Here is a 12351-nt window from a genome sequence, read left to right as displayed (position 1 = left end):
AAATCCTTACACAGCACAGAAGTCCCTTCCTTTTACACAATCACATAGTTTCATTAGTTTCATTATTCACCAGTCCTAAAAGCAGTTTAGGAAGTGCATATAGCAGATGTTGTCTGACAACTGAGTAACAGTCCAGAACTATTTGCTTTTCACAGAAAGCAAATGTTTAAAATGTGTGTTAATCATAAGTGAACAGGAAGTGTGAACAGGGATGTTTGGGCAGGGAGACTCTGGGATGAACAAGGAAGGAGAAATGAGGTACTATTCACTTTTTCATCTAATTTTTTTGAAGATCAATGTTAAGACAAAAATAGAAGAAAAAAACCTGCCAACTTAAAATGGTTATCAGCCTTTGTCTAGCTTATTAGTTTAATCATTACCTAGAGTAGAACAAAAAACTAAAAAGTTTCCATTTCAAGATCAAAGAGTATAATTCTGGAAGCAACTTTGGCTTTAATTCTCAAAATTCTTTAATTATTTTCAAAAAAGCTAATATAATTATTATGTATAGTTCTAAATCTATGCATGCCTACATGTTAAATGTCTTTTAAAATCAACACATTAGGATGCCTTTAAATTTAGAATCTTATGCCTACATGTTAAATGTCTTTTAAAATCAACACATTAGGATGCCTTTAAATTTAGAATCTAAGTCCCATGAGAAAGATTTATAGTATTTTGTTCACTGGTGTGAACAGTGCTAGCAAAATGCAGGTATTCATTATAAACCCCTGCATACTGTTCAAGTCAGTACAAACACATAGTATGTCCACACAGACAAGGACCCACACAACCTCAGGTTCAACTTGAAGTCAGACTTGATATGATCACTGCTGCAGCCTTCACACTCAGGGTTTCACAGATCAACAAAAGCAACTAGTAAATTAGGCGTGGTGGTACACACCTGTAATTCCAGCACTCAGGAAGATTCTCCCAGGCTGAGGGAAAAGGGTTGCTGTAAGTTTGAGACCAGTCTGGGATACACAGTGAGATCCTGTCTAAATTAAATAAATAGAATGTCAAACCACAAAAATGTCAAAAACACAACCAAACTTTTCAACAAACACAGACTACACTTTTTTCCTCAGGCAATCTAATTCAAAGAGATATACTTTTATTTTATTTATTTATATTTTTATTTTGAGATGAAGGCCAAACCCAGGGCCTCGGGCTTGCTAGGCAATCATTCTACCACTGAGCTAAATTCCCAGCTCCTTGAAATCTTTTCTAAAAAATAAACTGTGGATGGTGGCACAGTCTCAAGCTTACTGCCTGCCAGACTATACAGCAATGACCAGTCTCAAATACAAAAACACAACAAGCAACCACAGCAGCATGCACAGGAGGATGAAGTGGGAGGACACCACTTGAATGCAGGAGTTCAAAAACAGCCTAGCAACAGAGCACAACCTGGCCTCAAATAAACAGACAAATAGGAATCTCACTCAAACAGCAAAGAACCTAAAAGATTTCATTTCTAGTCTTACAAAGCAGGTCCAGCTCTTCCTTCATTAGCTGGCCTAACTGTGCTACAAGAATCCACTAAGAGATACTTCCCAGGACTCCTACAAATGACCTCCTGCTGCTGCAGTTACTACTCACAAAAATCACAATGCAAATATTTCAGCCTCCTCCATTAAAAGTCATCATGAGCCAGGCTGGTAGCTCAGCACTCAGGAGACTGAAGCAGAAGAGTCACAAGTTCTAAGCCTCCCTGGTCTACATAGAGTTTCAGTCGTGAGATCTTATCAAAGAACAAAACAAAGTCAACATGGACCTTTCACTGTCACTGAGTCTGTTGTGTCTTTTTACACGGTCACTCTTTCAGCTTTTGTTTATCTACTACCTCACTGCAACTTGTAACTAGTTTTCTTCTCCCCTCCACTTTAGTCTTCTCTCTGGGACAATGAGAACCAGAATGAAACAGTCCTTAACTTCTTTCTTTTTCTTTTCTTCAGCAACCCTTTGAAAACTCTGTTGAAGCTGTAGGTGACTTCTCCATAAAAATGCACGTTGTTACAAAACAACTTTTTAAAAATTATTTATGGGTTTGGAGCGATGGCTCGATGGCTCGTGCTTAAGGGCACTAGCTACTCTTCCAGAGGTTCAGTTCCCACACCCACCAGTCAGTTCCTGACCATCTGTGACACCAATTCCAGGGAACCTGACACCCTCCTCAGGCCACCTTTGGCACCAAGTACACACACACATACATGCAGGCAAAACACTCAAACACATACAATTTTTATTTAAGTTTGAAAAAAAAAACCTTTTTTATAATAGAAAAAGATTCCACTTAAACATTCACCAATAGGTGGCTAAATAATGCTATACCTATTTAATAAAATTCCATACAATTACAGTAATATTAAAGACATTCCCTGTTCTATCATGCATGTATTATTAAACAAATAAAAAAAAGGAACTTACAAGGCTAGGGAGATGGCTCTGTGGCTATGAGTGTTTGATCTGCATTGAGGACTTAAGTTCAAATCTCTATATAAAAAGTCAGGCACAGCTACAGGTGTCTGTTACCTCACACGGGAGGATTCTCAGATCTTGCTGACCAGTCAACCTAGCAAAATGAAGAACTTCCAGGTCCATCAGAAACCTCATCTCAAAGCAATAAGGCACAGAAGAAGCTGTCCTCATTTCAAAGCAATAAGGCTTAAAGCAACCTCCTTGGGGAATGAAGAATCCTTTCACAGGGATTGCCTAAGACCATCAGAAATCCTATGGACTCTCAATTCATAACAATAGCAAAAATACAGTCATGAAGTAGGATGAAAACAATTTTATGGTTGGGGGGTCACAACACAAAGGTCACAGCTCTAGGAAGGTTTAAGCCACTGGCATAGAGGAAGGGTTCTAGCGTCTTGCTCTGTCCTCTGTGTGTCCATGTAACATACATACATACAACATACAGAACCTTTTGTATAAAAAAGCCAAAAGGTAAACTTTAATTTTAATAAAGATTTCATATAGATGAACAAATTGTGAGAGAGTAAACAAAACACAAGAAACAGGGAAAATTCAGAGAAAACACCTTTTCACCTTCTATTTGCCTGATTCATAAATGATACGTTTTGGGGGGGGGGGTTATTTTGTTTTGTTGAGACAGAGGCCCATGTAGCCTGAAAGTTATTATGTAGTCAAGGAAGATCTTGAATTTAAGATCCTGTCTCAACTCTACCTCCCAAAGACTGGGATGACAGGCTTGTCCCACCACAGTCAGCACAATTTACTACCTTTTTATTTATTTATTTGGGGTATGTCCACATGCCACTACACCCATGTGGAGGTCAGGGGACAACTTTGCAGTCATTTCTCTCCCTTTACTATGTGAGTCCTGGAACTGAACTTGTCAGGTGTGGCACTGCTGGTGCCACCTTGCTGCCTCCTCCATTAAAGTGTTAATTTAAAACATATTGTGTGTAACTTCAGTAAATACCCACTGAAGTTCCCAAGCCCTATTCAGCAATTCTTTTTTTTTTTTTTTTAGGTTTTATTTTTTGAACAGCTTCTCACCTAGTAGGTAATAACCTTGAATTCCTGACCCTCTTGAGTCCAGTTCCCAAATATACTGAGATTCCAATTTTGTATCACCATGACTGGTTCAACAGTATTTTGCTAGTCTTCTAAAATTACATACCCAAATAAGCATATGGTTGCATATACTCGATGATCCAAAGGAAATTTAGGGAAAATACTTTTCATTATGACCTGCATATAATTGGAAGATACTAAATAACCCAACAAATCCTATGGACTCTCATTTTAAATCAATGTCCTTAACCACTAATAGCCTGTCCTTTATGAAAAAAAATCTTCTTTAAGGGGAAAAAGTAGACACAAATCAACAAGAAATATTCTCTTTCATAGTTCAAAGCAGATATTCCACAACTGCTCCTAGAGATATAGGAATAAAACTGCTATCCTATTTGACCATACAGTCAATGTAGTAGTAGTAGAGACCAGAGAAATTGTCTTATATGTTTATAATCTCAGAAATTAAGGCAAACTAAATTGAGCAAGAATCAGAAGGAATTGGACTTTCATCATTAGGCAAGTTATTTAATCTCTCTGGGCCTCAGTCTCATCTATGAAACAGAAATAAAGGTACAGCTTTCACAAGAGCACTGTCATGTTCTAAAAGGAATAAAAGAAACACAGAAAGTAAAATACAGACCATCTCAACTCTTAGAAAAGCAAAGTAGGTGTCTTTGGCAGATGTCTCTGCTCAGAACCGAAACAGATGCATTCTGGATCCTGTAGTTTCTAGGAACTGCACTTTCATACACAGCAATGCCTGCCTTCTCCTACAGAAAACAACGTAAGGCAGAATTCCTAACATAAAAGGGTTAGCAAACGACATTTCCTGATTATACATTTCTTGAAAATCTCAGTTGTAGAAGTGTTGCCTGGGCGTGCCCCAAAGAAGTCTAAATCTTGGTTTATGTTACAAACAGGATTTTCTGCCTCAGACTTCAGCACCAACAAGTGACGGGCTGCCACTGCTGAGGAAGGAAAAGGAGTTCAGGGCAAGAGTCCTACAACAGAACTTTAAATTGCCAGCATCATAGACGGAAACCTACGCAGAAAGACAGAAAACGGCCCCAGCCAACCAATCTTCGCCTCCAAACTTAAATCCCATCCTGCTTTTTCATCGAGCGCTACTGGCGTTTATGATTAGTGTTATCACAAATATAAATAATGGCATTTATCTCATCCTCACTATGTTCCAGGCTCTGCGATAAGCATGTATTTTTCAAGATTGCATGAGAACTACACATGCGAGCTCATCCTCTAGCCCTCTCTGCTCTCAAGTCTGCAAAGCCCCTTTCACAGATTCAAACTCAATCTGTTCCCCGAGCCTGGGATACCCAACACCCGTCGCTCACCCTTTGGAACACAGGAAAACACATCCTTCTTCACACACGACCCCAAGCCCTCCGCCTACCACTAAAACAAGCGCTTCTGGGATCCTCCGGGGCCCCTCCCCCTCCACGCACCAACTTCAACATGCCCTTAACTTGTTCCAAGAATTGTTTCCTTCCAAACTTCTGACTTACGCAAGGCGCGGGGTCCCTTCACTGCCCCTCCAAATGCAACACGCCCGCAGTTCGCTCCAAAGTTCAACATTCACCAACACAGACTGCGCCAGGGCAGAACCCGATCGCGACCCCAGGAGAACACTCCACACCCGCTCCAGTAGGGCCCGGGATCCTCCACCCCGCTCACCAGGCCAGACCCGGGTGGCTGGGCCTGGCTGGGACCCCAAGGGGGCGAGGGGAGGCTCCACCTGGCTCCGCGCGCGGCTCCGGGTCCGGCCTGGGCCCCGCGGCGGCCGCGCCCCCGTCCCGGCGCGAGCGGCAGCGCTCCGGCTGTCCGCGACGGGCGCGCTCGCCCAGCAGCTCCGAGGCGGCCTGGCCGTCGTCGCGGGCCCGACGGCGGGCCCAGCCCGAGCCCCGGGGACGGCAGCGACGGCAGCCCGGGCCCGCCGCGCGTGAGGCGCAGCCTCGGCACCGCGAGTGGCCGCACGGCAGGGCCGCCACTTCCCCCGGGGTCTCCAGGCACCCGGCGCAGCCCGACTCCCCCGGTCGTGGCGGTGGCGGCAACACTAACAGCGCGGGGCTGGAGGCCGGGCCCGGAGCCCCGGGCTGCGCTGCCGCCATCTCGTCACAGCGGCCCCGCCGGCCCCGCCGACTCAGAGCCGCCGTGGCTGCCGCGGAAGAAGCCCGAGTGCTCGGACCTGCCGCCGCCATCTTGTTTCCCGTTTGAAGGGAGAGTCCGTTGCGCTGGGAGAAGAGTAGAGGGCGGGGCCGTGCGCGGCCGGCAATCTATCTGCATATTCATGAGGGGGCGAGGACCTAGCCGACTTGGGGACGTTCCTCCCTGAACCTCTAGTTTAGCAGAAGACTGCTCATTAATATTTAATGTTATTCTTTATATATCCGGTCTTCAGCTCGCCCTCCAGTCTTGGCTGCTTCTAGCACTGAGTCAAGAGAGGCTGCGAACTGAATTTATTTGGAAATTCTGAGCGACATGGAGCTTTATAAAGTAATTGCATCTGTGTAAGCTTTCCGGAAACCCGCCTAAGTGGCTCATTGGGTGAGGGCCCGTGCTTTTTCTTCAGGACCACGACAGCTTGTCGTGATTGAAGCGAGGCCTACCGTGACCAAAAGTCTTGAGTGAGTGTTGAAATAACAGCCCTGGCCAGCTCTGGTCGTCTCACCCTTCTCTCCACATCCTTCTCAGATTCCTTCCTTGTTCCATACTTAAATATAGAAACTCTCCCAAGCTTGCTCCTCGGCCCCTTCTCTTCTCACTCTGTATGCTCCCTTGGTCCCCTCACACTTGCTTCCTTCTGAAACCCCATGTCTGCAGCTCAGAGTTACTGAATCCATCTTTATGGGAACATGCTTGGATGTCTACATCCCTCATATCACGCTCCTTCCAAATAGCCCTTCTTATTTCCCACATTCTATTCACAGAACCATCTCCACAGGTTCTCAGGCTCCCAGCCCTGGCGTCTTCAACTTCATTATCACCTCCCATAGTCCTGCCATTTTCTGGCCAAAATGGCTCCTTTCCAACCTGTTCGTGGCTCTTCATTCCCTGGTCCCACTCCATGATTTCTTTCTCATCATCTCTTACCTCTCTGGCAGCAGTGACTTCTGCACAGTGACCTCCCATACAGCCCCACTTCCTCCAAGCCTTGTTCCCTGGCTCTTAGAGTTCATTCCTAAAGGCTGCTCTGCCCATACCGTCCCGTTTAAACAGGGAGAACTCGCTCTGGAGACCAGGCTGGCCTCAAACTCACAGAGATACACCTGCTTCTGCCTGCCCCTCCCTAGTGCTGGGATCAAAGCCACCACTGACAGGGGTACTCAGACTTTGTTGTGATTTCCCTTTCTGGATCCAGAGGATTTAGGAAAAAGAATGGCTCCCCCTGATGGAAAGATGGCTCTTCTGCAGGACTCCAACAGGTCTCCAGCTGTTGCCCTAAGGTACATCTGGACCAAGATGTTATCTTTATAGAAAACGGGAGGCTTTGTAAGGACATTAATTTTTCAGTTAACGCTTGGTGTCAAGCTGGCACTCGTAGAAGGAGGCATCAGAGGCCCCAGGTTCCATGAGATTATGCAGAGTCGGTGATAACCAATTCAAACAATTCAAAGCAGCGTGATTGGTCAAAGTCAGAAGCCAGAAAAAATTTAAAAAGCCATGGAGTCCCAAGATGAGAAGCAGGTGGTTAGCGAGGAAAGCCAGCAACTGAAGAAGGGTCAGTGAGGAGCTGGAGCAAACAATGTGTCCAGACAGTCGGAAGCCCAGACAGACACGGAAATCCGGTCTCGGCCGGGCTGTCCCTTATCCACGGCTCTGCCTCACTTCCTACCCACTCGAGGTTCTTGGGACATTTTACATGGTCCTGACAAGGTAGACTTGTACAGAGAGTGTGCTGGCTAGTTTTCTGTCATCCTAATACTAGCTAGAGTCAGCTAGAGAGGAGGGAGCCTCAATTGCAAGGAAAAAACTAAAAAGCCTCCATAAGATGGGCTGTAGACAAGCCTGTAGAGCATTTTCTTAATTAGTGGTTGATGTGAGAGGGCACAGCCCAGGCTTGGTGGTCTGACCAGGTGGTCCTGGGTTCTATAAGAAAGCAGACATCCAAATGGATCAAAGACCTCCACATAAATCCAGCCACACTGAAACTTTCAGAAGAGAAAATGGGAGGCACCCTTGAACGAATTGATACAGGAGACTGCTTCCTGAACATAACTCCAGTAGCACGGACACTAAGACGGACAATTAATAAGTGAGACCTCCTGAAACTGAGAAGCTTCTGTAAGGCAAAGGACACAGTCAGCAAGACAAAAAGGCAACCCACAGATTGGGAAAAGATATTCACTAACCCCACATCTGATAGAGGGCTGATCTCCAAAATTTACAGAAAACTCAAGAAGCAAGTCTCCAAAACACCAAAGGGTCCTATCAAAAAAATGGGGTACAGAACTAAATAGAGAATTCTCAATAGAAGAGACTAAAATGGCTGAGAGACACTTGAGAAAGTGTTCAACATCCCTAGCCATCTGGGAAATGCAAATCAAAACAACTCTGAGATACCATCTCCTGTCAGAATGGCTAAAATCAAAACCACCAATGACAGTTTATGCTGGAGAGGATGTGGAGAAAGGGGACATTCCTCCACTGCTGGTGGGAGTGCCAACTTGTACAGCTACTTTGGAAATCCGTATGGAGATTCCTCAGAAAAATGGGAATCATTCTACCACAAGACCCAGCAATTCCACTCTTGGGCATATACCCAAAAGATGAAAATTCATACAACAAGGATGTCTGTTCCACTACATTCATAGCAGCATTATTTGTAATAGCCAGAACCTGGAAGCAACCTAGATGCTCCTCAACTGAAGAGTGGTTAGAGAAAATGTGGTACATTTACACAATGGAGTACTATTCAGTGGAAAAAAACAATGGAATCTTGAAATTTGCAGGCAAATGGATGGCACTAGAAGAAACCATCCTGAGTGAGGTAACCCAGTCACGAAAAGAGAAACATGATATGTACTCACTCATTTATGGATTTTAGACATGAATCAGGGGAGTGCCAGCATACAATCCCACTGCCAGAGAGTCTAGAAAACAGAACCTTCATCCAGCGACTGGTGAAAGCAGAGGCAGACACCCACAGACAAACACTGAACTGAACTCATGGAATCCAGTGTCAGAAAGAGAGAACTAATGGGCAAAGGAGTTAAGAGTGGGCTGGTTTAACCCACAGAAACAACTGACCTGAACAAGGGGAAGCTCTTGGACTCCAGATTGATGGCTGTGTGGAAATCATGGGACTGAACCAGACCCCCTGAATGTGGATGTCAGTGAGGAGGCCTAGGTTATCTATGGGGCCTTGGGTAGTATTTATCCCTGGCGTACAAATAGACTTTGAGTGCTCATGTCACAATATGGGAGGCTCTTTCAGTCAGGACTCTTGGGGGAGGGCCTAGGCCCTGCCATGGATGAAATGACAGTTACTGGAGATCCACCATGGAGTGCCTCACCCTCCTTGGGGATCGGAGTGGAGATTGGATGGGGGACTGGCGGACCTGGTGGGAAGAGTGGGGGAGGAGGGGAGGGAGAGGGAGCTTGGATTGACATGTGAAACAAGCGTTGTTTCAAACCTAAATAAAAAAAAATTAAAAAATCCATCTTGATGGATTTCTCCTGTGATGAATATGAAATGACAAAAAATAAATAAAAAAGCAGACAGAGCAAGTCAGGGGAAGCAGGCCAGTAAGCAGCATCCTCCATGGCCTCAGTGTCAGCTCCTTCCTCTGGGTTCCTGCCTTGAATGCTTGACTTGGCCTCCTCAGTAGACCCTCACTGTGACTCGGCCAAAGGAACCCATTCCTCCCCAAGCTGCTTTTGGTCATGGTGTTTCATCACAGCACTAGTAACCCTAACTAAGTCAGAAAACAAGCCCAGTTAGAAATAGCTCCTTCTCGTGAGCTGCTCCCTCAAGTAGAAATTCAGTCTGAAGGGTCTGTTCACCACTGGCCTGGGACAGTGCAGCATGCTTTCTTGGACACAAAGAGAACCAGGAAATTTTCTTTTCCACAAGGAAAAGTAAGATCTGAGTATCACTGGACCAGGTGCCAGATCTGATGTTGGGCCTGGTCGTTTGCATGGACTCACTTCCTTCTTTCTGCCCTCTGCTTCCCCGAGTTTGAAACAATGGTCCTAGAATTCATCAGTTCTCAACCTGGGAAGTTTGAGTATGTGCACATGAGCGAATGGCAGCCCTGGGGTTGCCTCAGATCTAAAGCTGAGGTGAAGGATGCCAGGGTCTGTGAAGTTCATTCTCAAGGCTGTCAGAATTGGAACACAATCTCAGAGGAAAGACTGTTAGGACGGATACATTCCAAAGTCTCTTCTTCCATCTCCTGAATTCAGAAGACCAATTCCCAGTTTCCAGTCCCTTCTCTCCTCTACACTGTTGTTGCCAACGTAATCTTACTAACACAGTGTTGGGGATGGAGGGCCGGCAGATCTGTGGAGAGCACTCCTGATGAGAGCAGCAGGAATGAGAAGAAGATGGTTCTAAAGTTTCAAGTGTAAACCGGTGATCACGGCTGACAAGCCAGCAAAGAAAAGCAGCTGTGGAGGGGCGCCAGCCAGGGAGGAAGAGCGAGGCCTGGCAGGCATCGTGCGTGTTATTTCTTTGCCTTTACCTAAATCGCACTTCTGCTGGGAAATGCCTCATTTTATATGTATTTCTGACAAGAGCAGGGATGAAATAGGGAAGCAACTAACTCCTCCCTGCCCAGAGAAGGCAGGACAGGACGCGGGCCTTGGGCTCTGCCTCCCATACCACTCTTAGAACTCTGAATCTTCCTTGACAGATTTAGAATTGTTCATAGCAACGAAGACAGTAGGTATCCCACAGCAAGGGCTCTTGGATGAGAACGGGGGAGGGCTGGTGTCCTTACCGTGGCGATGACAGCCACACTGGATGGTTGGTGAGGTAAGGGCTGGGCCGTGCGCAGTGCAGCAGCCTCTCTCCAGTTGACTCAGTCCTTCCTTAAGCCGCTGTCAGTTCCTCTCATTTGCCCTGCAATTCTCTGACCCAAACACTGGCTTGTTTTGAAGCGTTGTCGAGTCTGGTTGTTAAGGGTGCTTTACAGATTATGAAATGATACACGGTTAGGCCAAGCCCGTAGGACAGAACAAGTCCAAACAGTGTAACCATCCTGGCGGGAATGAAGGTATTCTGAAGAGACACTTCAAACCATTGAAACAACAGGTCCCATGGAATTGGGATTTCCCTGGACATCTTATACTGGGAGAAGAAAAAGACTAGAAACTGGTGCCAGGTCAGAGGAGAAACTGGTCTCTCAAAAAGAGACCACACAGTACTGACAGCTTGTCAGGCCACCTTGAGGGAGACACTCCAGCCCAGATGATAGACCACACTTAGCCCACAACTGCTTAGCTCTGCCCGCCCCTTGTACTGTATTTAAACCTAAGCTCCTGTTAGGACCCAGAAGCTGGGTTTGGTCAGAGGACGGGAATGTGGTCCATCAGACCTCCTTGTTCCTCTTCCCGCTGTGGCCACATTGAATGAATCTTTATCTGTTTTTCACTGTTACTGTCTTTTTAATTCATCTGTTGAAGGCAGGTGGTTGAGCCTGAGTTGGAGGGTAGGATTCGGGGTCAGGGCTCTGCTCCCAGCAGTATAGTGACATCAACAGGCCACACTCTTTTTTCTTATCCCCCATGGGCTCCACAGACTCACGTTAATACACAATAAACAACAGTGGCGTCCCATGCTTCTCTCTGCTATCCCTGTCATAGAGGCCAAGGACTGCACGCCCACCATAGTGCCTCATCTTGAATACTCACATAATCTTGAACTATCCTTAAAACTCTCCTCTTCATCTTGCTCTCCCTTCAAGCTGGTGTCCCTAGCTTTGATCTGCTGGGCAGATGGACTGTGACATAATTGAGATCATTCAGCCTGGTTCCTGGTAGAAACTAGGCCCTGTCTCTGAAGAGCCAGGAGCCACTTCACACCAGCCCAGGAAAGACCTCACACATCTAGTATGAGATAAGCCCATCCCTTCGACCTCCCCTGTGTCCTGCTCTTCTCTTCGGGTGACTTCTTTGTCTCCCTTTTCTGTTCTCACAAAGAAAATGCCTCTACCCATTGCTTTGAAGCTATCTGACCCCCTTCCGGACACTCTGTGAAGCCATGGAGCACTTGGTTCCTGTCACTTTGACAAGCAAACGTATGCATCAATAATTGTGGCAAAGCGAGAAGCAGTGTAGTAAGTGTACTCGTGTCTCGTGGAAGCAGAGACTGTAGGCAGAGTCGGGGAAGGGCTTTGGAGCTCTGCTTTGAGGAGCGAGTTCACCCAGGAAACAGGAGGGAAGGAAGGCGGAGGAAACAGCTGAGGCGCAAAGGCAGCAAAGTCAGCTTTTGTGGAGGATCTGACTAAGCAACTCAGAGTGAGCCTAGATATGGGGAAATGGAGTGGGGCCAGCAAGCCTGAAGAGCTTAGCTCAACCCTCAAGCCCACATGGTAGAAAGAGAAAACTGACTTCTGTCTTCTGACCCCACAGGCAAGCCTGGCATTCACAGATTCACAGGGCTCTCTCTGTCTCTCTCTTGTCTCTCCTCTCCTCTCCTCACCTCTCCTCTCTCCTCCCTCCCTCCCTCCCTCTCCATACCCCCCAAAAATGTACAAACAAAAGATTGTTCTAACCTTTCGAGCTGGAGAGATGGCTCAGTGGTTAAGAACACTGACTGTTCTTCCAGAGGACCCAGGTTTG

General features: G+C 46.2%; 1 protein-coding gene across 2 annotated transcripts in view; it reads right to left on the bottom strand.

The window, feature by feature from the left end:
• Nucleotides 1–5785, bottom strand: part of Rnf169 (ring finger protein 169) — a 54315-nt gene extending 48530 nt beyond the window's left edge. The window contains exon 1 of one of the 2 annotated variants that reach the window (XM_021229509.2): nucleotides 5303–5785. In XM_021229509.2, the coding sequence (XP_021085168.2) occupies nucleotides 5303–5765 (463 nt within the window). In that variant the 5' untranslated portion in view covers nucleotides 5766–5785. The other variant, XM_040758119.1, reaches the window with a different exon arrangement.
• Nucleotides 5786–12351: the final 6566 nt, after the last annotated feature.

The sequence above is a fragment of the Mesocricetus auratus genome, unplaced genomic scaffold (genome assembly GCF_017639785.1).
Source record: "Mesocricetus auratus isolate SY011 unplaced genomic scaffold, BCM_Maur_2.0 Super-Scaffold_4256, whole genome shotgun sequence".
NCBI lineage: Eukaryota > Metazoa > Chordata > Mammalia > Rodentia > Cricetidae > Mesocricetus > Mesocricetus auratus.
The sequence above is the reverse complement of the archived record's forward strand: the minus strand, read 5'-3'. Positions and strand labels throughout refer to the sequence as shown.